The sequence below is a fragment of the Cavia porcellus genome, unplaced genomic scaffold (assembly GCF_034190915.1).
Source record: "Cavia porcellus strain 051 isolate PalLab524CR breed Dunkin Hartley unplaced genomic scaffold, mCavPor4.1 scaffold_6, whole genome shotgun sequence".
NCBI lineage: Eukaryota > Metazoa > Chordata > Mammalia > Rodentia > Caviidae > Cavia > Cavia porcellus.
Window position 1 is genome coordinate 90,692,557 of NW_026947489.1, and position 22,931 is coordinate 90,715,487.

At 58.5% G+C, this 22,931-nt stretch overlaps 2 protein-coding genes across 2 annotated transcripts in view; both read left to right on the top strand.

The window, feature by feature from the left end:
- LOC100715121 (collagen alpha-1(I) chain) overlaps nt 1–8,314 on the top strand; it is a 56,099-nt gene extending 47,785 nt beyond the window's left edge. The window contains exons 7-9 of the mRNA XM_063249766.1: nt 3,760–3,869; nt 5,916–6,181; nt 6,732–8,314. Coding sequence (XP_063105836.1) covers nt 3,760–3,869; nt 5,916–6,005 — 200 coding nt within the window. The 3' untranslated portion in view covers nt 6,006–6,181; nt 6,732–8,314. The remainder of the gene's footprint in view (nt 1–3,759; nt 3,870–5,915; nt 6,182–6,731) is intronic.
- Nucleotides 8,315–12,879: 4,565 nt separating this feature from the next.
- Hoxb9 (homeobox B9) lies at nt 12,880–17,593 on the top strand. Its single transcript, XM_003466887.4, has 2 exons — nt 12,880–13,562; nt 16,085–17,593. The coding sequence occupies exons 1-2, from the start codon at nt 13,043–13,045 to the stop codon at nt 16,318–16,320; spliced, it is 756 nt and encodes a 251-aa protein (XP_003466935.1). The 5' UTR covers nt 12,880–13,042; the 3' UTR covers nt 16,321–17,593.
- The last annotated feature ends 5,338 nt before the right edge of the window (nt 17,594–22,931 follow it).

Genomic DNA, 22,931 nt, shown 5'->3' on the forward strand with positions numbered 1-22,931 from the left:
GTCCCACCACTTCCTGCAGGGTCTGGGCCCTGGGGAGTGGGTAGGTCCCTTGGGAGAAGAGGAGGGTTGGAGACAAATGTTTCCCTGGGGAGAGTTGGTCTGTCTTTCTTTCTCTCTCGCTCTCTCTCTCTCTCTCTCTCTCTCTCTTTCTTTTCTTTCTTTCTTTTTGAAATCAGTACCAGGGATGAGAGCTGATCTTGAAGAACCAGTGTGGGCACCAACTGCAGAGGGGAGTTAAGTTGGACAAAAGCCTATGTGCTTAAAAAAAAACCCCAACTGGCGAGGAAGGCTGTCTGCAGACTGCCCTCCAGCTCATCCTGCGATCTAAGAAAAATGGGGGTTGGGCAGTAGAATGTTCCTTTGTGTCCCTTAAGGATTTCTCTATTGGGTTTTCTCAAAGAGCCCCCCAATTCCTCTCTTTCTTTCTTTCTTTCTTTTTTTTTTTTTTTTTTGAATTTTTGAGGCAAGGTCCTGCAGGTTCCAGGCCTTGGACTCAAGCTGGCCTCAAACTCACAGTGATCCTGTTTCTCCCACCTCAGCTTCCTTAGTGCTGGGATTACAGGTGTGTGCCGCCCCGCCTGGCTAAGAACCCCAGTTCTGCATGGGGTGTGGACCCAACCCAAATTTACAGGCTGGGAGACGTGGAACTCTGAGTTATGGGATTTGCTCCTAAATATTTTGATAATCTTGTTTGAGGTAGGAGAAACAGGACCTCTGTGAGTTCAAGGCAATAGCAGGACCCTGTCTCAAAAATTCCAAAAAAAGAAAGACATTGGGAGTCCCTAAGAAAATCCAAGCAGCAGGTGGCCCTGACAATCCCAGGGGTCTGCCTGGCTTCACCTGGTTTTCTATATTGTGGTTCATTTCCACACAGAAATCCCAGGCCTTGGGTCTTCTCCAGCTTTGTGAAAGCCTGGCCTCCTCCCAGAGAAGTGGGGGACCTGTGGGAAGGAAAGTCAGGCTTGCTTGCACTCTGCCAACTGAACAGAGTCTTTCTGAGGGTGGGTTCAGACGAATTAGGGAAGTGGAAGTTCTGTGGTTGATTGCACCTCTCAGGCCACACACCACACCGCCCAAGGGCTCCTGGCTGCCCCCCAATTGTCTGCACACTTGAAAAAGGGACCTGGGAGGCCCCACCCCGTTCCAGGCTGCTACAGTGACTCCCTGCGGCCCAGCAGTTCTGATCTGTGACTGGAAGCCGGTAGTTGGTTAATAGTATTCAAACCCCTGCTTGAAAATAAAAAGGGAAAAAAATAAACAATTTTCTGCTTGGGACACTTTAAACTGAATAACTCTGGCCGTGAAAACCTGACCTAAATGCGTTTAATCAGAGCAGAAGAAACATATGCCCATTTGCTCTTCGCTTTACTAATTAAAGGAAGCTAATTGGGGTTTACGGGCACTTCCAACTGGGGGTCAGCAGCCTCCAGTCATCTCTTCTCCCCTCTTTGCTCCTGTAGGTCCTGCCCTGCCCCAATAGAGCCCCCTCTCTGAGAAGGTGGCCTCTTTCCCACAGACAATAGGGAGGGGGCGCCCCAGACTCGGCTCCACCCCGTACGCCTGCGCATGGGGGGGGGGGGCTTTGGCCCTGAAAAAGAAAGGCTGCCATTGGCCAGAAGTTGTCCCCCCCCCCAGCAGGTCTGTCCCCATTTACCTGGCCCTGGACTTGTTTCTGGAGCCAGACCAGCAGCCAGCCAGCGGGGTGTGGCCCCCACGAGTGCCCAAAGCTCAGTCCAGCACCGCACACAGGAGGGGCTCTGGAAGCCTCTGCTGAATATGGAATAAAAGTCTCCACTGGGCAAAAGTCTACGTACTGTGGAGAATTTCTGGGGCGTCTGGGGAACTCCAAGGCCTTGTGGCTGCCCCAGGAAGAGCAAGACCTGGTTTTTTTCAAGCGTTTCTCCGATACTTGATTGCAATCCTCTGCCCCCACTCTTCTTTCCTAAGGCAGGCCAGGGTGTTTGTTCGCCCCAGCAACAGGGAAAAGGTTCACCCTGTGCCCATGCCTGCTCCGCCACCACTGCCCTGCCCTGCCCCTCCCCGAGAGCCAGATACGACAGGCTCAAGGGAGTTTGAACCTGAAATGAGCCAGATAATTGCCCCAATTCTCTGATCCTTATTGAGGAGGTAGTTACAGGCCAAGGGGTTCAAGGGGCCTCACTTTTATGGACAATGGACATGGGTCTGAGCCAAAAGAAAGCATTACACACAGGCAGGCTGTCTCACACCCTAACCCAGGCTGGGGCCAGAGAACAAAGGGGTATCCTTCGCCTCTCCCTGCCCTCCCCTCCCCTCCTCCCCCTTCTCTTTCTTATTAATAGTTTCTATTTATTAAGTGACCCCCTTGCACCAGGCATCTTGTTAACCTCAGGCACCCAGTACATTAATTAATCACCGTGACAATCTTCGAGTTAAGACAGCCGGATTTCGCAGGTGTGGACGTTTAAGAGTTACTTTCGGTCAGAAATCCTGCGTGCGTATGCATGTGTGTGTGCATGTGCCTGCGTGTTCCATAATGTCGGTGTGCAAGTGTTTGATGTGATACCTACATGAATATTCCGGGATGTCCTGGGGAGGGACATAATCAGAACTGCAGAGAAGACCTTCAGGTTTTGAACCATGGGATGGGCGCGGGCAGACAGTGTTCCCTGCCGTGCAGGAAGCGAAGCCATTAGCTGGCAGATTCCGGGCCCCAAATGCTTTGCCTGGGAGCGGGCGGATGATGGGGCAACAGTCTGTTCGCAGTTTCGTTCGCCGGGTGTCGCTGCATTTCCGCCCACGCCTGTCACTCGGGCGCGCGCGCACACTCGCGCGGGGGCGCTGACACCGCGCGCATCCTGCTCCATTCCGCCGCCTCGGGAGGCTTTAATGACTCAGCCTTGGGAATGAAAATGGGCTGGGAGGGGGAATGCCGTGCCTGAGGCCGGCTGGGGCGCAGCTGCTCCAGATGTGCGTTGGGTAATTAGGCTTCCGAGAGAGCCGGTACCCGGCTGGGAAACGCAGCTCTCCGGGGACCCCAGACCTCTGCTGCCTGCCTCCAGCGCTCTGTCCTTTCCCTGCCTCCCTGTCCTAAGAATAACCTTGTCCCCGGGAGCTCCTGGGTATAACCCGGTCCCTCTGCCTCCAGGGGAGGGGAAGAGGGACCTGGGTTCCTCCTGCCCTGCGCTTCCCAGTTCCTGGTTGACTCTGACCTCGGATTTGGACTGGCTGCACCCCCACCCAGGACCGTGACCTCCTGCAGGCCACACTGCCCAGGCGTGGGACACATTCTCCACTTCACAGCCTCTGTCACCCGGCTTCACAGCGTCTCTGTCCTTTTCTTTGTGGCCTTAGAGGGTCCTGGTCCTTGGCAGGAGCTTGGTTATAAAGTGACTTTTCTTGGGAGGGGGCGGGCTGGATCTGTCCTGCCTCTGCGTCCTGATTGCTGCCTTTAATTCCACCTCCAGGGTTCATAGGCTGCTTGCCCAAATTGAGAGTCCAGGGAACCCCAAACTTCTCATCAAGACAGCCCCCCTAGGCTGCCAGGTGTGGATGGCTGGCAGCCCGGATGTCAAGTTGCCCACTTGGTTCCCTCAGCCCCAGGGTCACCTTCTGTGAGCTGGAGGGAGGGAGGAAGGAAAGGGAGGAGGTCAGAGACGCTGCAGGGGAGAGAAAAGGGGGCTTGGGTCTGGAATGGGGTGACAGCGGGCAGGGCCTGATTAGCGGTCTCTTCCTTTCCCTGGCCCGGGCTCCTCTAACTTTGTTTCTCTTGCTTGGTAGAGGACGCCAAAGGCGACACCGCAGACCAGCTCCAGGCCCAGCCAGTGGCCTCAGGACCCGGCCTTTCCCTTCCCTGCCCGGAGAACGCAAACCCAGGGCGCCGCCTAGAGGTCGGCGACGGCCTCCGCATTCCTCGCCTGCCTGCGACCCGGCGCTGGCTGCCGGCTTCCCAGCTGCCGCCAAAAACTGCAAAGAAAACAAAACAAATTCCAAGCTTGGGCCAGCAGCTAGGCTTTTGGCACCTCTGACTTTTAACAAACGCACTTCCCTCTGCCCCATGAGAAACATCGGGACAGGGAGCCGGGCCAGGAGGGCTCAGAAAGGCGTCCTTTTGCTCTCCTTGGATTATTTCAGGGTCTGATTTCTGCGCTGCCTCTTCTGGTCATCTGCACTGTCTGGCCCCCTCCCGTGCTGCTGGAACTGCCTTCCTTCAAGGAAGCAGTGAGAAGTCCCTGACTGGCACAAGCCGGGCCACTCAGTTCCAAACTAATTTGGAGTTGGACATGTTTTGGGACGAATATTTGGAAAGCAAAAGTCTGGGGGGTGAAGAGAGCCCTGGGCCCTGGGAATGAGGATCAGGGGACACAAGAGGGGACCCTAAAAGCACATGCAAAGGGTGTGTTTGTGTGTGTTGTCCGAAGCCAGAGCCCTTTTGGGTTTTTCCAGAGAGTCCTGGGGGGCAAATAAGGGATCCTGGAACCAGCACACCGCCCTCCTCAGCCCCCTGCAGCCCTGGCTGGGTGTACCAGGAAGGGATGGAAGCCACTTCCTGTCCTGTAACTGCTGAAGGGCTCCTCCCTCCCTCTCTCTCTCCCTCTTGGTGCCAGGAAGCCAAGGGGCACCCCCTCCACCACCTCAGTGTGGCTCACTCCCAGCCAGGCCGTGGCGCACTCAGCCTGTAGCACCTCAGCCTTTCAGAGAAATTCCACATGCTAGAACGCAGCCTGATGTCTCCAAGCCCATTCCATTTAAAACATGTTTATTTATTTATTGTGCTGGGGATTGGATTCCAGGGCCTTTCATTGAGCTATATCTGCAGCCCCATTTTATTTCTTGGTTTTAAAATTTTGATATGGCGTCTCAGTACGTTGCCCTGGCTGGGCTCCAACTTTCCATCCTTCTGCCTTGGCTTCCCAGGGCACTGGGATGACAAGCCTGCACCACCCTGCCAGGGCCCTCCTCATTTCCCATCAGTTCTTAAAAGAACATCTCTGGCAGGGCTTTTGCCTCCTGTTGGGGCAGGGAGAGCTGCACCTGTGCGTCTGTGGGACCCTCGGTCCCTGCACCCCAGGGGAGCCCATGGGCCTCTGACCTGAATCTGTGGTGCTGGGAGGCTGTGTCCCACGCCCAAAAGAGCCGCTCTACACAGGTCCCTCAGATAGACAGAAAAGAAAAAAAAGCAGAGGTCCGAAATTCTGTTCCTAATTCTCTCAAAACCAAAGCTTTGGAAAAGCAAACGATCGATCTTTAAAGTTTCGGTTTACAGCAGCAAATCCAAATTCCACAAAATGTCCAGAGCAGAAAAGAACCAGGGTGGGGAAGAGGAAGCACAGGTCACAGAATTTTCTTTTGGAATTTGACGCTTTTAAAAAGCAGCCAGACAGGAGCTGGAGGGGGCCCTTCGAGGAAGAGGAGGACGAATAACAAGGAAGAATTTCGAATTGCGGCCCCTCGTGTCCGGTGTTCCCTGCAGGAGCCTGGGCCCTGCTGCTGGCTCTGTCCCCTGGGGGCCTGGTGTTCCTTATCTCCAGTCTCCTCCCCAGGCACCTGGCAATAAAAGGGCCGGGCAGGGCAAAGTTCTGGTGGCTGGAGGGAAAGAAAACCGAACCACACAAAAAAACCCGCATGGGGCGGAACGGTGTAGAAGCAGAGGCGGCAGCAGGCTGAGGCTGGGGAAGCAGGTGGAGGCTCCCGCGCCCCTGCCGGGGTTGGGGCTGGGAGTTGCCTGGAAGCCCTGGTCACACTGGCTCCGGATGCTGGGGAGCCCTGGAGGCCAGGCGAGGGGACAATCGTTGAGCAGAGGCGTAGGCCCGCCCGGCATCTGGCTGCTTCTCTCCACACGGGCCGACGAAGTTCGTGCAAGCGGCTTCTTGGGCTGGTAAATTTGTTTCCCCCTTCTTGTAACCTGCCTCCTCCCCCGCCATCTTTCTTTTCAGGCCAGGAGGGGAAGGGAACCTTTTGAAGTTCTTCAGCACGGTGAAGTTTATTGGATTTCCGGTCCCCAAGATTTATACCCAGGAGGGTGAGTGGGAGGCCAAGGCAGCCCGTGGTTACCTTGGGTTTCCCAGCTGGACACGTGGCCGCTGAGACTGTCACCAGGACAAGCCAGGAGGGAGCCCCAGTGACCCGGACAGACAGGGACTGGAGCTTGGCACCGTGTAAGAGTCGCCACCACCACCACCGTTGCCACCCACTAGCTCAGGTGAGCATGCACTGCATGGGGCCTGGGATGTGGGTGTCTGCAGAGGTAGGGGCGGGGACTGGGAGACACAGGCTAGGCAGCAGGGGCAGAGACCCCAGACTGTAGGGCAGGAGGATGGGAAAGGGACCCTGTTCCGGGTCCTAGTCCAGGTCCTCAGCCTCCGGTTCCACTGCAAATTCAGAAGGGCTCTTTCTTACCTGGGGGGCTCAGCCTGCAGACATTTGCAGGGTGACTTCTAGTGACTGTCCGAGTCGCTTTGCTGTCCTCTCCGACTCCCACTTTTCCCTTTGCTCCGGGGAGTCCTGGTACTTACTGACACTGCTTTTCCCGTTTCTCTGTGGCTTCCTTTCTCAGTACCGGGTCCCCCCACTGTCCTGGTGACAGCCCAGTCTCAGAGCTGGGGGACCGGACCACGGAGGGCTGGAAGATTTGACCTCTCAAAGCCACCAGGGGGAGGCCAGGAGACCCTGGGGCGGGCGGGCGACTGGTGCTGCCTGGAACACCTTGGTCCTAGGGGAGAAACTCAGAGCCGTTTTAATCTGTGTCTCAGAGTGGCCTTGCCTGAGTTGGGGGTTCTTCTAGAAAACAGAAGTTTCTGCAACCCAAGCTGGACCAGCTCCTCCGGGCAGCTTTTCCCTGTAGCCGTGGGTCCAGTTCTTCGGATGGGGTGTTGCTTGGTGGCCACCGGATCTGTGGGAGAAGGGGCAGGGGAATAAGCAGAGCACAGGAAGTTCAGCGGTGAGCAGAGCCGGGGGCCAGGGAGGGCTGCAAGGTGGCCGTGGGCCCTGCCCATGAGCCCTTGGGCTGGTGCTTGAACTAGGACTGCTGGGTGAATTAGGTAGTTTCATGTTGTTGGGCCTGGGCTTCTGAAAACAACAACATCAAACCACCCGATTCACGGCAGTTAAGGCTCCTGCTTAGCTGGAGGAGTGAGGGTGGCAGTGGGGCTCAGGGCTGGTGTGGTACCCTAACCCCAACCCCAGACAGATCAGGGGCGTTCTGGGGTATCCTCCCACTTCTGGACATTTTCAGTGTGTTTGGGGTACAAGGGGGCAGTGGGGGAGCACAAGACTTTCTGAAGCCACCTCCGGTCTGCAGAGCCTCAGCCTCCTGCCCCAGGGTCTCGGGCTCCTGTCTGCTCTCAGAAGCTTCCAGAGACTTCTCAGTGTAACTATACAGAGGCACCACTGCTTGAAGGTTGGGCTTCCACAGGGACATGGGAGGCCTGAGGTCTTGGTAACCTTTTGAGGGGACCAGGCTCCTCCTTCAAAGGAAGTTTTAGGTGCCTCTAGAGGGCTCTATGGGCCCCTTTCAGTGGAAGGAAAACCTGGGAATCCCTGTAACCTCAGCTCACAGACCCTCAAGTCTCTCCTAGGCCTCCTAGTGGGGTAGGCGCCCTAGGGGTGGCTTCAGAAAAGCTGCCTCCTCTGCTGGGCTCCAGCTGCCTCCTTTCCCGCTGGGCTCAGGGCTGGGCATGGGGTCCCGCAGGTCCTCGGGGCCAGGTCCTTGCAGCCCTTCTTAGGAAGGTGCTTGCCCTGCTGGGCATTCAGCACAGGCTGGTGCCGACACAGAGCCAGGCAGGGACGGGTGGACCTGCGGCACCCTTTCTGACCCCGGCCCTCTTAAGACTGCTGGCTGTGTGCCCAGCGAAGGGGCCACTAGAAGCGAAGCCCTCCCCAAAGCATAGGCTCACTTTTGTTCCTCAGCTTCCCCCCTGCCTGAGGGAAAGGAAATATGCAAAGGGGCCCGGAAGAGGCTGGACCGGATGGGCTCTGGTGGCGCCAGGCTGACTTGGAGGGCCAAGGGGCTGGGGGAACAAGGGGTCTCTGCTGGGACAGAGAAGCCGGGGGACCGGCTCAGAATAGGAAGGCAAGGGAAACACAGCCTCACTCTGTCTTGATACCTTAAGGCCTGGACATTTGGTCATCTCGGGTTCAGTCCAAAGGGCTGGGGTGCCTCCTCCTCCTTACCTTGCTTCTCCGGCTGCCCCCAAACCTGCCCCAGCCTTGGAGCCATCCCTGGCGTCTCTCGGCCACCCCCTCTCAGGAAAACTGCTGTAAAAACAGAAAAAAAGGGGGATATTTGAGAGAAAGGAGGAAATAAAGTCTTTGGAAAGCGGAGGGTTTTACAACAGCTACAGGTTTTATGGACGCAATTCTGTAATAACCTCCTACCTGCTCGCCTCTGCTGCCCCGCCTGCCAGCCACCCCGTTTGGCCTCCTGGACACCCCCCCAACTCCCAGGAAGTCAGCCACCCCCACCCACCGCCCTGGATACCCTTGAGGGCTGAGAGTCCCTAGGAAATTCCCCCGAGCTCAGAGGAGGCCTCTGACCTCCCAATTCTTCCTTTCACTGAACTCTGACATCCAGGGGAGTTTGGCCAGTGAGGTGCCCACTTGGGGGATCTGGAAGTGTCACCGGATTCAACCCCCAGAGTGTGCACAGTGCATGGGATACCTGTTCGGGAGGTTGTTGGGGGTCCCTATTTCTACTACCAATGGGAGGAGGAGTATTTCCCAGAGTGACTGTGGACCCTGGTCCTGGGACAGAAGGAAGCTCCGTCCTTGCCATAATGGGGGCCTTTTCTCCTCTGGGTACACACGGCTGTGCTTTGGCGTGAGCACCAGCAGTTACCTGAGGACTTTGCACACTCAGTTCACATTGTCCCTCTGAGACACATGTATGCACATCTAAATTTAGTACTCCTACCCCCAGGAAGCAAACGGCACACAGCACAGGCCGTCTCTGCAGCAGGGAGCCAGACACTCAGGAAAGAATTTTATCATCAGAGACAAAAAAAGAAGAGAAAGTCACCAAATTCCCTGAGCTTTCCCCAATCTGAAGCACTTCTGTCATCTTGCAGAGAAAGCCATAATAAAACTCAGTTCCCAGGCACCAGCCTTGCTCGAGGGGACGGTGCATAGGTGTACATTTGGCTTGAAGATCCATTGGCTTTTCAAGTGAGACCCCCACAACTAGCCAGTGATTCATAGCCACAATTCAGATGCACAAATACCCAGGTTTTTGGCTTTTCCCTAGGTGTGCGGATGATTACAAAAATGGATCTTCTTCATATGAGCAGAAGCATTAATCTCCGTCCCCCAAAGGCTGCATATGAATGCACTTATGCAAGACTAGGTGTCCTGTCTGGATGCCCAGGGACGGGAGTGGTAGCCGGGCAGATCTGTCTGTCACACATTGTGTGTATCACACACAGCACATTTGCACATAGCTTCCCCCCACCTCTGCTTACACACACTGGGATTTGAGAGACACACAGGAAACATTTACCTATGCAAATGCACCATGGGTCCAGTTTAGCTTCCCTTAATAGTTTAAAAAAAACCCTAAACTATTTCCGCCTTTTCTCACAGCATGGTTTTGCCTTTTCTCTCCCCTCTCCTTTCCTCCCTCTAGATTTTCTCTCTTGTTACAGGCAAGGACCCTGATCCAGCCTCCCCCAAAGGGTAGCACTCACCTGCTGGCTCCGGCCAGTGGCCAGCCTCAGCCGCTGCTCTCCAGCCCTGGGCTCCTTTCTCCTGGCTGCTCTGGGCCCCTGCTTGGCCAGGGCTGCCGCTCTTTCCTGTCCGCTCTTCTCAGCTGTGCTCATAAGAGGCTCCAGTGCGAGGAGAGGATGCCAGAGAAGCTACGGAGGAAGGCAGGGTTCCCCTCCTTTTTCTTTAGGACTGAGGGTGAGGTGCACAGCAGCTGTGCTGTCTCAGGACCAAGGGACCCTCATGGAAGTGACCCCCTTGTAGGCGTCTTTAGGAGATGGGTTCCAAGGACCCCCATCCTGTTTGCTCCCTTTCTTCATGGTGGGTGTCATTATCTGGGGAGAAGATAACATTGCGGGAGGGGGGGGAGTGTCCCCAGATTCTCAGAACATCTAGGCAAGGGGCCTCCTCTCAGTGATCCTTTAAATAATTTGCCTGAGCTGGAGTTGAACTGCACCCTGGGCTGGAGATGCTTTATAGAAAGGAGGTGGTTTTTTTGGGGGGGATTGTTTCCTGGTCCATCCATACCACCACCCAGAAGGAGATGAGGTGGGGTGCATACCCCAGGGATTAGTGGGGGCAAGTTCGTGCTCTCCCCTCTAGAATCACCTCTAGGCAGAAGACCAGACTTCCTAAGCCTGTCATTTTCAAAATGTTCCTATTCTGTGCTCCGTTGCAGGAAACAGGCCTGCGTCCCCCTCCCTAGGAGTTGGGGACCACTGCCCCTGCAATTAGCACCCCACAGCCCTAAACCGGGCCTGCCAGAGCAGGGAGCAGTGCCCTTCCTTGGGCTCAGTGCAGCCTGGAGCTGAGCTGGAGCTCTTTCTTCCCATAACTTCTTCCCAAGGCAGTGAGGCATCCCTGAACTCCCAGACAGGGGGCCGCTGGGTCAGGGCAGGGGCAGTGGAAACCAGGGAGGAGGCTGGCCCCAGCCAGAGCCCAAGGCCTGCACAGCTCGGGGTCTTAAGGACAGCCCAGCGCTGTGACTCTTCCATAAATAAAAAGCCCCAGCCCACCGTTTGCACGTCCTTTTGGGCCCTAATTTATACGCTACAGAAAATCATACCCTCGGCCGCCATGCTTCATAACACCGTTACTTATGGCTATTTAGAAGAGGAGGTTTTTTTTTGTTTGTTTGCCTGAAGAGTGTATTTATCACAGGTAAAGCCTCCTGCACACTCCACGCGGCTGGCCACCGAGAACAGGTGCTTTGCCTGAACTGCGAACCCTGCAACCCGTGCCCTGCTTGCAGGCTGGCCAGCCTGAGCCTGGAGAGCCCTGACTTTCCCAGGCGCCCAGAAGCCACTTAGAAGGATCTGCACGGGGTTTTGCACACACACACACACACACACACACACACACTCAGTTGGGTCCTACGGAAAAGGCAAATCTTCACGCGGTATGGTTCCCGCTATTGCCCTCTAGAGCAGGGGGAGGGGACGGTGGTCTAGGAGGGGGCTGTCTGGGCGCCAGCACTGATCTTTAAAAAATCATTTTGAGATCGCCATAATGTGAAGAAATACGGCGCGGCACCCTCGTATTTCACCAGTAATGACACGAGATGGCTTCATTTGGAAAGGGAAGCCGGCGAGAGCGTGGCTGTGCGTGTCCGGAGGTGACCTGCAGCCTTCCAGGGTGGAGGGGCGACTGCCAAAAAGATCAAACCCCAAGTTAGCAAGCACCCGCTTTGGTTCAAAGGACTGGGGGGAGGGGAGACGGCGGGTTGGAGGGCAGCGTGGTCCAGAGTAAGAAATTGCACCCAAAGCCTCAGGGGGAGCCCTGCGTTTCCAGGGATGGCGGCGCCCCAGCTGCAGGCCAGGAGCAGAGACTGCACCCAGGGCACAGCCCAGCCTCGGTGGCTGGGAGAGGAGCCAGGGCCCCAGCCGGTGGCCCCAAGAAGACTGCGAAGGGCCAGGAAGTGGATTCTAATAAACCCGCTATCCAGAAGCTCTCGCGGGGGACACTGGGCAGGAGGGCAGTGGCAGATGGGGGACAGCCTGACCCTGGGGTTTTGGGTACCACTGGTGCCTAGGCCGGCATTCAAAGCTGCCTCCGCCAACAGCAGCAGCCTCGGGAGCACAGAGCAGCGCCGAGGGTCGCAGAGGTGGCCTGGGCGCGCGCTTTCCGAGTAGAAGGCTTCTAACCTCGGACCATTTCCCTTCCCCAGGTGCCCGCTCCGGGCACACCTTAGGGAGCCCCGTCAGTCAGAGCGGCTCTCTTTGAGCTCCCTCCTCTGTGCAATCTGAGGGTCCCGGGCGGCTTCCCCAAGAAGGAAAGGGGAATAGGTGAGCACCCGCCCAGCCAGGAAGGCCCAGGGAGTTGAACAGAGTTAAAGGCCAGCTTGGCTCAGATGTGTTAAACTCTTCCGCGGACCTCAGCTGCCAGGGCCTGGAGAATCCCATTGACCTCAAGCAGGTTCTAATTTCGGACAGACATCAGGTCAGATGGTTGGACTCTGGTCGCATTTCCCCTTCTCCTCCTCCCTCAGCTACTGAGGGGGCCTAGTCCTGTACATCCCCCCCAGCTCGAGAGCGCACCGCGCCCCCTCCAGAGTGGATCAGGTTCTCTGAAACCCCAACTGCTTCCCAACCCTTTTCCTCCATCTCCTGTGGCAAGCTGGCTGCTGCTGTTGTTTAATAAACAGCTTTTGTCAAGGGGCCGGAGGAGAGGAAGTGAGGGCCCAGGGGTGGAGATGGAGGTGTTGGGTAGTGGGGGGACAGGGCCTTCTCTCCTTTAATTATCCTGCGAGGCCTCTTGGGCTGGCCTAGCTCGGTCTCCGTCTCTCTCTCTCTCCCTCTGCGCTCTCGCTCCCTCCCTCCCGTCCGGGGAGCGCGCTCCGCAGCCCCCGCCTCTCCGCCCCCGCGCCCCACGCCGAGACCCCCCCTTTCCTGAGAAGGCGGGGAGGGGGCGGCCGGCGGCGGCCCGGGCTGAGGTTACGTGGCCGCCGGAGCCCTGACGTGGTAGCACATTGCATCAGCATAAAACCATCCATCCTCGATATGGAGCGCGGTGCGCAAGGGTGACAGCGCGAGCGCAGCCCCCGCGCCCGATTGATTGATGTCGGAGCTGACGCTTTATCAGGCTGTCGGAAAAACTTTGACCAATCATTTTGCACGGAGCGCCGAGCCCGGCCGCTCCACTGTACTTTGTTGGCTGAGAAGTTGAGCCGGGGGGTGGTGGAGGTGCTGGAGGTGGTGGGGGTGGGAGGGTGGGGGGCTTGGGGGTCGCGTCCGAAAGCCCTCGCCCCCGGTCCGGGTGCCACCTTCCTGCACCGCCTGCCCGGGCGCCGCTGCGAGCCAGCCAGCGAGCCAGCGAGCCAGCGAGCGCTCCCTTCCCCTGCGAGCGGGCGCGCGGATAATGTCTGAGAATGTCCATTTCTGGGACGCTTAGCAGCTATTATGTCGACTCGATCATAAGTCACGAGAGCGAGGACGCGCCTCCAGCCAAGTTCCCCTCCGGCCAGTTCGCCGGCCCGCGGCAGCCGGGCGCCGCCGAGCACCTGGACTTCCCGTCCTGCAGCTTCCAGCCCAAGGCGCCGGTGTTCGGCGCGTCCTGGGCGCCACTGAGCGCGCACGCGTCGGGGAGCCTGCCGCCCGTGTACCACCCGTACCTGCAGCCGCAGGGCGCGCCGGCCGCCGCCGCCGCCGAGGGCAGGTACCTGCGCACCTGGCTGGAGCCCGCGCCGCGCGGCGAGGCCCCGGGCCAGGGCCAGGCGGTGAAGGCGGAGCCGCTGCTGGGCGCGCCTGGGGAGCTGCTCAAGCCCGGCGCGCCCGAGTACAGTTTGGAAACTTCGGCGGGCAGGGAGGCCGTGCTGGCTAATCAAAGACCCGGCTACGGGGACAATAAAATTTGCGAAGGAAGCGAGGACAAAGAAAGGCCGGATCAAAGTAAGTTATAAAAAAGTGAGGAGGAGGTGGAGGAGCTGGAGGAGGGGGAGTGGAGGAGGAGAAGGTGGAGGAGGAGGAAATACTCCGGGCCGGCCGCGGGCCAGGCGAGGAGGGGGAGGGGACCCGAGAGGCCATAAACCGCCGACAATGTGCTGGGATAGAGCACGGCGGTGGCCCGGAGCTGGCCAGGGTGGAGGGCGAAAGGAGGAGGCAACAGGGAGTCCCGCGGGGCGCCCCGGGCCGTCCCCACCGCTCCAATCCTGCAGGAGACCGGCGCTCTGGGACCCCGCGCGGCTCCCTGCTCCCTCTGCGGCCCAAGGCCCGGGCTGGCAGCTGGCAGGAGAGCCGCACAGCGGGGCGCGGAGCCGGCGAGGTCAGGGGGAGCCAGTGCGCACGGGGACCGCGGCTGGCGGGGGGCCCCCGTGCCACGCGCAGCCGTCGGCGCGGCCGAGGGAAGGGAAGGGGGAGGGGGCTCATTAGGGTTTTATTTGCGGTGCCACAGCGGAGGGTGCAGCCCAGCGGGTCTCGCGCTGCTGCAGCCGCGCGGGTCCGCAGCCGGCGCGGGGAGGGGCGGGGGAGCCCGGGACGCGCGGCCGAGCCCCCACCCCACGCGTCGGCCCCTCCTCGGGCGCCTTCCCCGCGGGCAGCCCCCACCCTTCTCCCGCCCGGATGGCTGCGGCCTCTTCGGGGGCTCCCACTGCTCTCCGAGGGGGCAGTGGAGCTGCGCGGGCCTCGCGGGGAGCCGGGGCATCACTTCCGAATTCCGAGAAGGGGGCGTCCCAGCGGGACCCCGAGAGCGGAAAGGTGGGAGGGAGCAAGAGTTGAGGAGGGGCGGAGAGTTTCCCCCTGCGTGGGTAGCAGCTTTAGTCAGCTCCCCCTCTTCCCCAAAGCAGCTCTGGAAGACCCCGGGTCTGGCCACCTCCAAAAGGTGCCCTCCTGCTCCCCGGGGGCGGGAGAGGCGCAGGGTCCGCCGCGTGCTTATTTAAGGTCGAGGAGGGCAAATCGGTTGGGAGCTCTTGGCCGCAAACAATAACGCCCAGGCTGGCCGGCAGAGTCCTCCCGCCCTACTCTTTTGGGGGAGCAGAGACTGAGAATCCTGAGTCTCTGCCTGCTGTTTTGCCAGCAGGGTGGCCAGCTGGGCCGTCCTGGCCTGCCGGACTGTAAAAGAGCTGCGCTGCTCCCCAGGGGGCCTCCTGGGTCCAGTCACCTCCAAGCTGCCAGGTTAACTTAAGGAGCTGGCATTTGAGGAAACAGTTCACCCCAATCCCTTGCACACAATCTCAACCACCCCACACCCAGACCCCAAAGCCGGCCTAGAAAGTCCATTATTGCTAAGCAGCCGGTTGGCTGGGAATCAATTATTAACATTTTCTTCCCCTCTTTCATATTTAATGCAGCTGGGTGCCCACCCCGGCAGGCACAGCAAGGAAATAGCACTGCAGATGGATAAGGTGCTTAGTGGTGGATGAAACGAAACCAAAGAAAACAAAAAACAAAAGGAAACAGTCAGGTGCTTTTCACTTGGGGAGAAGGAAGCCAGGGGTAGAGTGGATGTTATTTTTCATAAGCTCAGCTTTTATTGGCAACTTTTTTGAGTCCCAGGGCCTGGGGAGAGAGGAGAAGGGGAGGAGAGAAAGAGGCCTGTGTGCATCTTGGTCTCCCCTGGTGACCCTCTTCCCCTTACCGACCTCTTCCTGCTCCACGCACTGGGCTGGCTGTGCCGCGCAGGCCTCTCTGCTTCCCCACCACCTCTCTGTCTGGCCCCCACCCTGAGATGGGGGGCAGTGTCTCCCCCGCCCGCATTTCCCTGAACTTGCGTTAAGCAAACCTCGGAGCTGAGCGCGGAGGAGGAGTGTATTGAAGCCATCCGTTATCCGGCGGCCCCCGGCGGCCCCTGTCTAGGGCCGCACTTGATCAATGGTCGCAATTGGGTCGCTGTGAACAGCCGTGTGCTGATGTGCAGGAGCCTCTGAATGTGGACCCACACGTGTTGTGTGCTTGCGTGGCTGCGGTGGCCGGGAGGGAGGAGAGCCTGGACTCAGATGTCTGCTGTGCCTCCTGCCACGGGGGCCTGAAGACACGGGCAGACAAGGAGGTCTCTTGGCTGTGGCTGACCCTGAGTTCCCTTGCCCTGCCCCAGTCCACTTATCTTGTCCCCAGACTCAGCCAGGCACCCCCTAGTCGGTGGTGGTGGTGGTGGTGGTGGCGGCAGTGTCAGTGGCAGGTGTCTGACTGAGTCCTAACCAGAGCAGAAGCAGGAGGCCAGGGCTCCTAGCAGGCTGGCAGCCCGCAGCGCAGGGAAGGAAGCCAGCCGGGCACGCGTTTGCTAGGCTTCGTCCTCTCAGGCCTTCTACCTGCCCGGAGCAGCCACTGTGGCGGCCTCATCTCTGGGTCTCCTTCTGGGGCCTTGGAGGCCCAGGCGCCCTTTCTCTGATGCAGGATGGGGAGCTCCCTCCCCCAGCGCAGGGGTGCAGCTGCCTCACCCCTTCCTCGATTTGATTCTATCGCTGCTTCTCTTTCAGCCAACCCCTCTGCCAACTGGCTGCACGCCCGCTCCTCCCGGAAAAAGCGCTGTCCCTACACCAAATACCAGACGCTGGAGCTGGAGAAGGAGTTTCTGTTCAATATGTACCTTACCAGGGACCGCAGGCACGAGGTGGCCAGACTCCTCAATCTCAGTGAGAGACAAGTCAAAATCTGGTTTCAGAACCGGCGGATGAAAATGAAGAAAATGAATAAGGAACAGGGCAAAGAGTAAAGGACCACGCTGTCCCCAGCCCCAGCCCCAGCCCCGTCCCAGTCTGGCCCTTATTTATGTGTTGGTTGCAGAGCCAGCACTGTCTGGGATGTGATCCGGTGACAGGGAAGGGCACCCCACGCTCCTCTCAGCCCTTCAAGTGCACCTAGAGCCCTGGCCCTATGTCCCCCCTTCTCTCCAGGCACCAGGAGAAAGTTCGGTCCGGTTAGAAGCTAGGAATAGTTAGTTCTTGAGGGCACAGTGGGTCCCAGGGCGGAGACCCTACTGAAGGTCCTGGCACCCCTGGCAGTTTTTCTGGGAAGCCCCAACCCCTCTCTTCCAGCCTGCTTGATCCAAAGCTCCCTGCACCCATCTAAAATGACCCCCCCAGGACGCCCCAAATGCCCGAAGCCCAGTGCATGGCCCAGGTGGAGAGTTTGGAACCCACAGTCAGAATGAGGACTGGAAGAAAAATGAAGGGTCTCGATGCCAGTGTGGCAGAAGTGCCCCCCCAAAACCCAGTAGACAAGCCCTGGTCCTTCCCCTGACTCAGAAGCACAGCAGGCAGATGTCTGGGTACAGACACTCAAGGAGGTGCCGCCCAAAGCCGGCCACGGCCCCCCAGGCTGCCGGGCTGGAGGGGCCCAGGGAAGGCAGTTGGAGGCTGCCTGACCCGTCGGAGGAGATGCTGACTCTGTGAGGATTTCCTGTACTTCACCCAGGGAGGTCACACTGGGCTGTGGAGCCTCTGGCCTGCTCCCCTACGCCCCACTTGACAAACTGGAGCTTTTCTTGCTTTCCACCAGCCCTGCATTTTCCTCTCTGTCCCTGAGCCCAGCCGCACCCCATAGAGCTCCCCGTACCCCCCACCCGACGTCAGCCCCGCCGTGGTAGACAGAAGGGCAGATCAGGAAAGTCTGATGGACAGAGGGACAGAGGAGAATGTATTGGAAGTCAATTCCCCGGTTCCCTTCCGGAGTTAGTTGTCAAGACAGGAAGAAGCAGAGACCCCAGTGCGCAGACCTGGCGCCTCACCCCAGCTCGCCATGCCTGCAGAGGAGTCCCCAGCCAGCCCCCCAGCCAGCCGTCCAGCGCTGGGCTTCACCTCCACTGTGGGCCGGCAGGGTTTGGAAGTGCTGGTGCCTGGCCCAGGACAGGGGCCACAGCACCCCTCACTTTGCTTAGCTGCTTCCCCCTGACCCCCAGCCTCTCAGTGCCCCCTAGTAGCTGGGCTTGCCCCCACGCCTCTCCTGACCCTGCCAGGGGCTACCCCAGTAGAACTTTTTTTTCTTTATTGGTGGCTGTTGTGATATTGTGCTTGTGTCTTGTGATTTCTTTGGGGGTGATTGTCTGGCTTGTTTTCAGTTGTGGCTTCTGCGGGAGGGTAGTGGGTGGGGGTGGGGAGGGCGAGGGGCCTAGAGCTCTAATTGTTTGTTTTGGAAAAAAAAGAAAAAAAAAAGAACAAAAAAATATATCACTCTGGAAAATAAACCTCTCTGAGTCTTATTCCGTGCTGGCTTTTCCTCCTTGCCTGGCCATGGGCAGAGACCTCAGTTGCCAAAAGTGCAGACTGGAAAATAGAGGTGACTGTGTCCCCTCCATGTCCCCCAGACTTTGTCCCCCAGGCCTTGCAAAGCAGGATCCCTGCAGAGCTGTCTGCTGCAGGGCACTGACAGCTGGCCAAGACCTGGCTCGCAGGCTCACAGGAAGCCCAAGGCTCCCACAGACTGGGGACCTGACAGCCAGGCATGACCAGACAGCAGTGGGGGTGCAGAGAGAGCTGTCCCAGAGCCCTGGCTGCCCTGCGAGCCAGAGCAAGAGAAGGCTCCAGTGCCCTTGGCTCGGGCACCTAGAAACCCCAGCAGGAGAGAAGGGTCACTCTCCCAAGTCTGCGAGTCTGCGCTGGGGCAGACAGAACCCTGAGGGAAGCTGGGCTGCTGGAACCCGGAGCTCCGAGAGCTGTTTGCCGCTGGGTTGGGGCAGGAGCCACCGGATAGCAGGCTTGGTCCAAAGCCCTGAGTGTGCTGGGGCTCAGGCCTGGGACAGCAGCTTTTGAAGGCTGGGAAAGAGCACGGAGTGTTGAACAAGTCGCAGGAGAGGAAAAGTCATTCCCTTCCTGCGCCACAGTGAAGCTTGGCTTCCCGAGGCGGCGCCTTGCTGTTTCCCTGAGGCCTCCGGCCAGGCAGGCTGGGGTCCAGGCCATCGGGTTCCTCTGCGTGCTGGGGACCCTGGACTCCGCTTTCTCTCCTGGTCGTGCCGCGTGGCAGCCCTCCAGACCCCGAGGGTGGGGACAGAGCAGGGACAAAGGCCGGCTGCAGGAAGGCAGCCGCACGGGCCTGGCCTACCCCTCTCTAACGAAAAGACGATCGCAGGGTGAGATCGCAGGAGGAGGCGCAGCTCGAGCTCAGTGGAGGCTCGTCAGGTCCAGGCTGGCAGCCACCGGGGAGGGATCCGGTCGGGACGGAAAGAGGATCGGGCTTCACAGAGGGTGCAGACCGGGCTGTTTCCATCCTGGGCTCCCAGGGCTCAGCCGGCGGTGAGACAACCGAAAAGGCCCATTTCGGCCACAGGGAGACGTGGAGGCCCGGCTGGGGCAAGGCTGACCGAACGCTGTGGGGCGGGGGCCGGCCCAAAGTGGCCTCAGGGCGGTGGCATCTGGGTCCCCAGCCCGGGAGTGGCTTCTTTCTGGACAGACAAAGGCGAGAATTCGGAGGCTGGGAAGCCGGAGATGGGGAAATCAGTTCTCATAAAAGAGAGCGATTCAGAGAGAGAGACAGACCAAGGGAGTGGGGCGCTGGGAGAAGCCGGGAGAGGAATTCAATGCCGTGTGCGCAGCAATAAAAGAATATGACCACTATAAAAGTTTATAGCGTATAAATTTCTGAAGGTTAAGAAACTAAGCAGCTCCAAAGTAAACAGAGAGGAGAAACTCCAGAGCTGAGAACGCATCGCCCAGCCCAGGCTCTGGCCTGGCAGAGGCATGGTGGCCCCGGCCTGCAGCCCTGGCCTCACCATGTGGGTTTGGGGTCCCCAGGGCCCCAAGGGGAGCTCAGAGAGGGCGCATGGAGGGGCATTTTTTGTTGTAAATGCTGCGGCCTTGGCCGTTGGGACTCTGGTCTTTGTTCTTTACAGTCCCTCCAGCATCGTGTCCTAAAGAAGTGCCTGCACGCACGTGTGTGCCCACACACACACACACACACACACACACATACACACACACACACACACACACACACACACACACACACACACACACACACACACACACTGGAAGGTCCCCAGGGCCAGACGTCTGGGCCAGGGCGGCCTCTTGATCCTTTTATAATCCCATCTCATTCTCCCCTCTCCCCACAAAAAGCCGGCTTGTTACTCCTCGAGTTTGAAGCGATCTTGAGGGGTTTGGAAAGGGCTTCATTCTCCGTCTCCCGGCTATAAAGGAAGCCTGCGCGCCTGGGCCGGCAGTGCGGGCTGGGCAGGGAAGGTTTAGGAAGGAAGGGAAAAAGCAAGCAAGCAAAGCGTGGAGCTCCTTTTTTTTTCTTTTAGGTCCTCTGCACACTTTTGAGAATCTTTTCTTGATCCTGATGCCTTCCTCCCCTCCGTTGTTGCTTTTTTCTTCTTTCTTTGCTAATGGTGAACGTTTGTCCGGGCTGTGTCTGTCGCCTGCGCGGCTTGGATCTCGGAGGTCGCGGGCGCCTTTGCGCGGGGCTGCCGCTAGATGGCACCCTTGCTCCACGCGAAAACCTGGGGCGCCGTGGCTGGCGACTCTAGTGGCTTCACGCCGCACCTTGTGCGCGGCCCTGAGTCGGAGAACCGAGCGGTACCAAAAGTCATGAATAATTTGCACGAAATAAAAATATAGGGATTATTATAGCTCCTTCCCCCTATTTGATAGGTTTCGGAGATAGTGGTGTCCCCCTCCGTACCGCTCCTCAAATGGTCAATTTTCCGAGTTTCCCCCACGAGGAGGAGGAGGGCAGTGTTACTCGCCCTGCTGCTGGGCTCGGCTCGGCGAGGCAACGAATGCGTGGAAGCAGGGGGTCATGGTGATACCGGGAATAAGGGGTGCAAAGCAAGAGGAGGCTTGGTTTGGAAAGCTGAGTTTTCTGCAGGGGGGCGCGAGTGCTGCGGACGATGCGGGGGAGAGGTCAGGTGAGAGGGGCGGCGGGCGCGGGGACCGAGCCGCCCGCAGGCGGCTGCTGGCGTCAGCTGCAGGGGAGCCAGGTCCGGGGGAGGGGGTACAGGCCTGGTTTTGTGGTGCCCCGGAGGTGCCCTAGGCCTGGGCCGAGCTCCCCACTTGGGCGCAGGATTGGGAGCCCGGGTGCGCGCCTGGCGACCCCCGCGCAGGACAAGGGTCTCCCAGGGCGGCCTGCCACGGGGAGGTTGGAACAGCTCCTCAGGATGCTCTGCGTACCCCACATTGGTCCCCCCAAAACCCCTCCCTTCCGGATAGGTGTGGGTGCGGGCATGCATGGGAGCTCCGTGTCCCGCGTGTCCCGGCGTTGCATGGCTTCCAGGTGAGATCAGCGGCTCGGTAACCCCGGCTCCAGCGGGTCCCCCACCCGGTGCAGGCAAACCTTGGGGGCACCGGTCTTTATGTCGTCCAGCAGCCGGAGGCCTGGACCCCAGCGCTTTGAGCTCTGAACCTGTGCGCTCAGCTCGCCGCCCGATTCCAAATTTGCAATGTTCCCTCCGGCCCAGCCGGGTCGGTCCCTGCTTTTCTTCCCCAAAAACCTGCGCGACAATTTGCCCCCCACCCTCTGCAAGTCACCCCAGCCTCAGCCTCTTTCCCTTCTGTCTGGATCCGGTGCGAAGAGGCGAGCTGAGTTTCTCAACTTGAGTTTCTCCAATAAATCTGCGCTCCGTGGGGTGTTTATAAATTATCTCCTCGCTCTCGCTTGTTTTTTCTTCTAATAGAAACATTTTCCTTCCGTCAGAAATTTCTGATGTAGGCACGGTGTGGGGATGATTTAGACCCAGCCATTGAATTTTTACCTCACAGGTGAGGCCTCAAATCATGACCATAAAATCCCCCGCACTTGAGAAAAATGTTCTTTTCTTCCGCAGCTTGGCGCCGAGGCCCCTCAGCCACCGCTGCAAACCAGGCCCTGCTCTCCCCGCGCGCGCTCTCTCTCTCTTCCCCTGCTGCACCTCTTCTAGTTCTCTAGATTCGCTTTCGAAGGACTGAGGTGACCCCTGTGGTAACTCGCCTTTGGCAAGGGTGATGGCTTCATTTTTACCCAGGCTGGGGTGTCTGGGGCCCCCAAATGGCGCCACTCTGAAAGCAAGCCACTGAGTCCTGAGTAAACAATGAAACGACATTATTTGTGAAGCCACTTCCTTCCGCCTCGGTGCTAGAGATTTTCTCTCCCTTTCTCTTTTTTCTTCCTCCCCTTTCTTTTGCAGAAGGGCTTCTGGGGGCCCAGGGGTTCCGGCCCTCAGACCTGGCCTTCTGAGTCTGTCAGCCACCTCCTGGGCCAGGGCAGCAGGGGAGGCCGTGGGCCCTAGGGTGTCACCTCCGGCCAGCTCAGTCGTGCTTTCTGGTTTCCAAGGCCTCAGGTCCCCAGGTCTGCAGGGAGGGCCAGGTTCTGTAGAGGCACCCCAAGGGGAGAAGAAAGAAAATGGGGAGCTCAGTGACTTGGCTCTACCAGGGACCCCTGCACTCCAAGGTCAGTGTAGGTAGTGACAGTAGCTCAGGACCATGGACCATGGGGAGGCAGGAATAACAGTCCCTGCCCACAGCAGAGGGTTAGGGCAGCAGCAGCCAAGGCCCAGAAGCAGGGCCTGGTGTCCTGGGCACCCCTCCGTGTCCTCCCTGGTTTCCATGTGTGGATGGCATTGGAGGCCCAGGTAGGAGCTCTGCCTGGTGCCAGTTGGGCTTGGGTACTGGGCCTGGGTGCAGGTGTGGGGCAGCCCCCCTTGAGTGCCCCTCTTTGGTAGCATCTGACCCCTCTCGACCTCACACAGTCTGCTCCCCAAAGCACTGACTGGGCCAAAGTATCTTGGGGAGACCCCCAGGACTCCTACCCCAGCAAGCAGAGATTGGGCAAAACTGCAGCCTTCTGCCCAAAACCAGAAAGTTTTTTCTTTTTTCCCCATCCCTCCCCAGAGCTCCAACCCCTGCTCGGTAGAAAACCCCTTGCTTGTTTGTTTAATGAGGGCAGAGTTCTGTGAGTGGCTGGGCGGGGCGCAGAGGGGACAGCCCGGGTCTCCCAGCGGCCTAGGGGCAGGTGCCTGGCACAGGGGCTGAGCGAGCCCAAATTCTCAAAAAAGTCACGATTTGTGACAGAATAAAAAAACCCCAAAAGCAGAAACCCTCCATAATCGTTCTCATTTCGGCTTCCTCACCCCCACCGCGCTGCAGTCGGTGGCGGGGGCGCTGGGAGCGGCGGTTTTATAGCTGTGGAGGAAAGAACTCGTAAAACGCTAACAGCCTTTATGCGCTTCGGCATAAACAACAACAGACTTCGGCTTTATTGCGTTTTATAGTTTGTTAAAGAGTTTACAGCCGTTTTTTTGGGGGGCCGGTTACCCAGCCAATTCCCCCGCACACGATAGTTAAACCTTTATCAATAATAAGGAAATTGATCATTAAAGCTTTAAATATGACTACCTCGTTTGTTTGGAAATATGTT

What these genes read in the sequence shown, in the direction of transcription:
- Hoxb9 (XM_003466887.4), top strand. Translation starts at nt 13,043, where the DNA reads ATGTCCATTTCTGGGACGCTTAGCAGCTATTATGTCGACTCGATCATA. An exon ending in CAAAGAAAGGCCGGATCAAA is followed by an intron (nt 13,563 to 16,084) that starts GTAAGTTATAAA and finishes CTTCTCTTTCAG; the next exon opens with CCAACCCCTCTGCCAACTGG.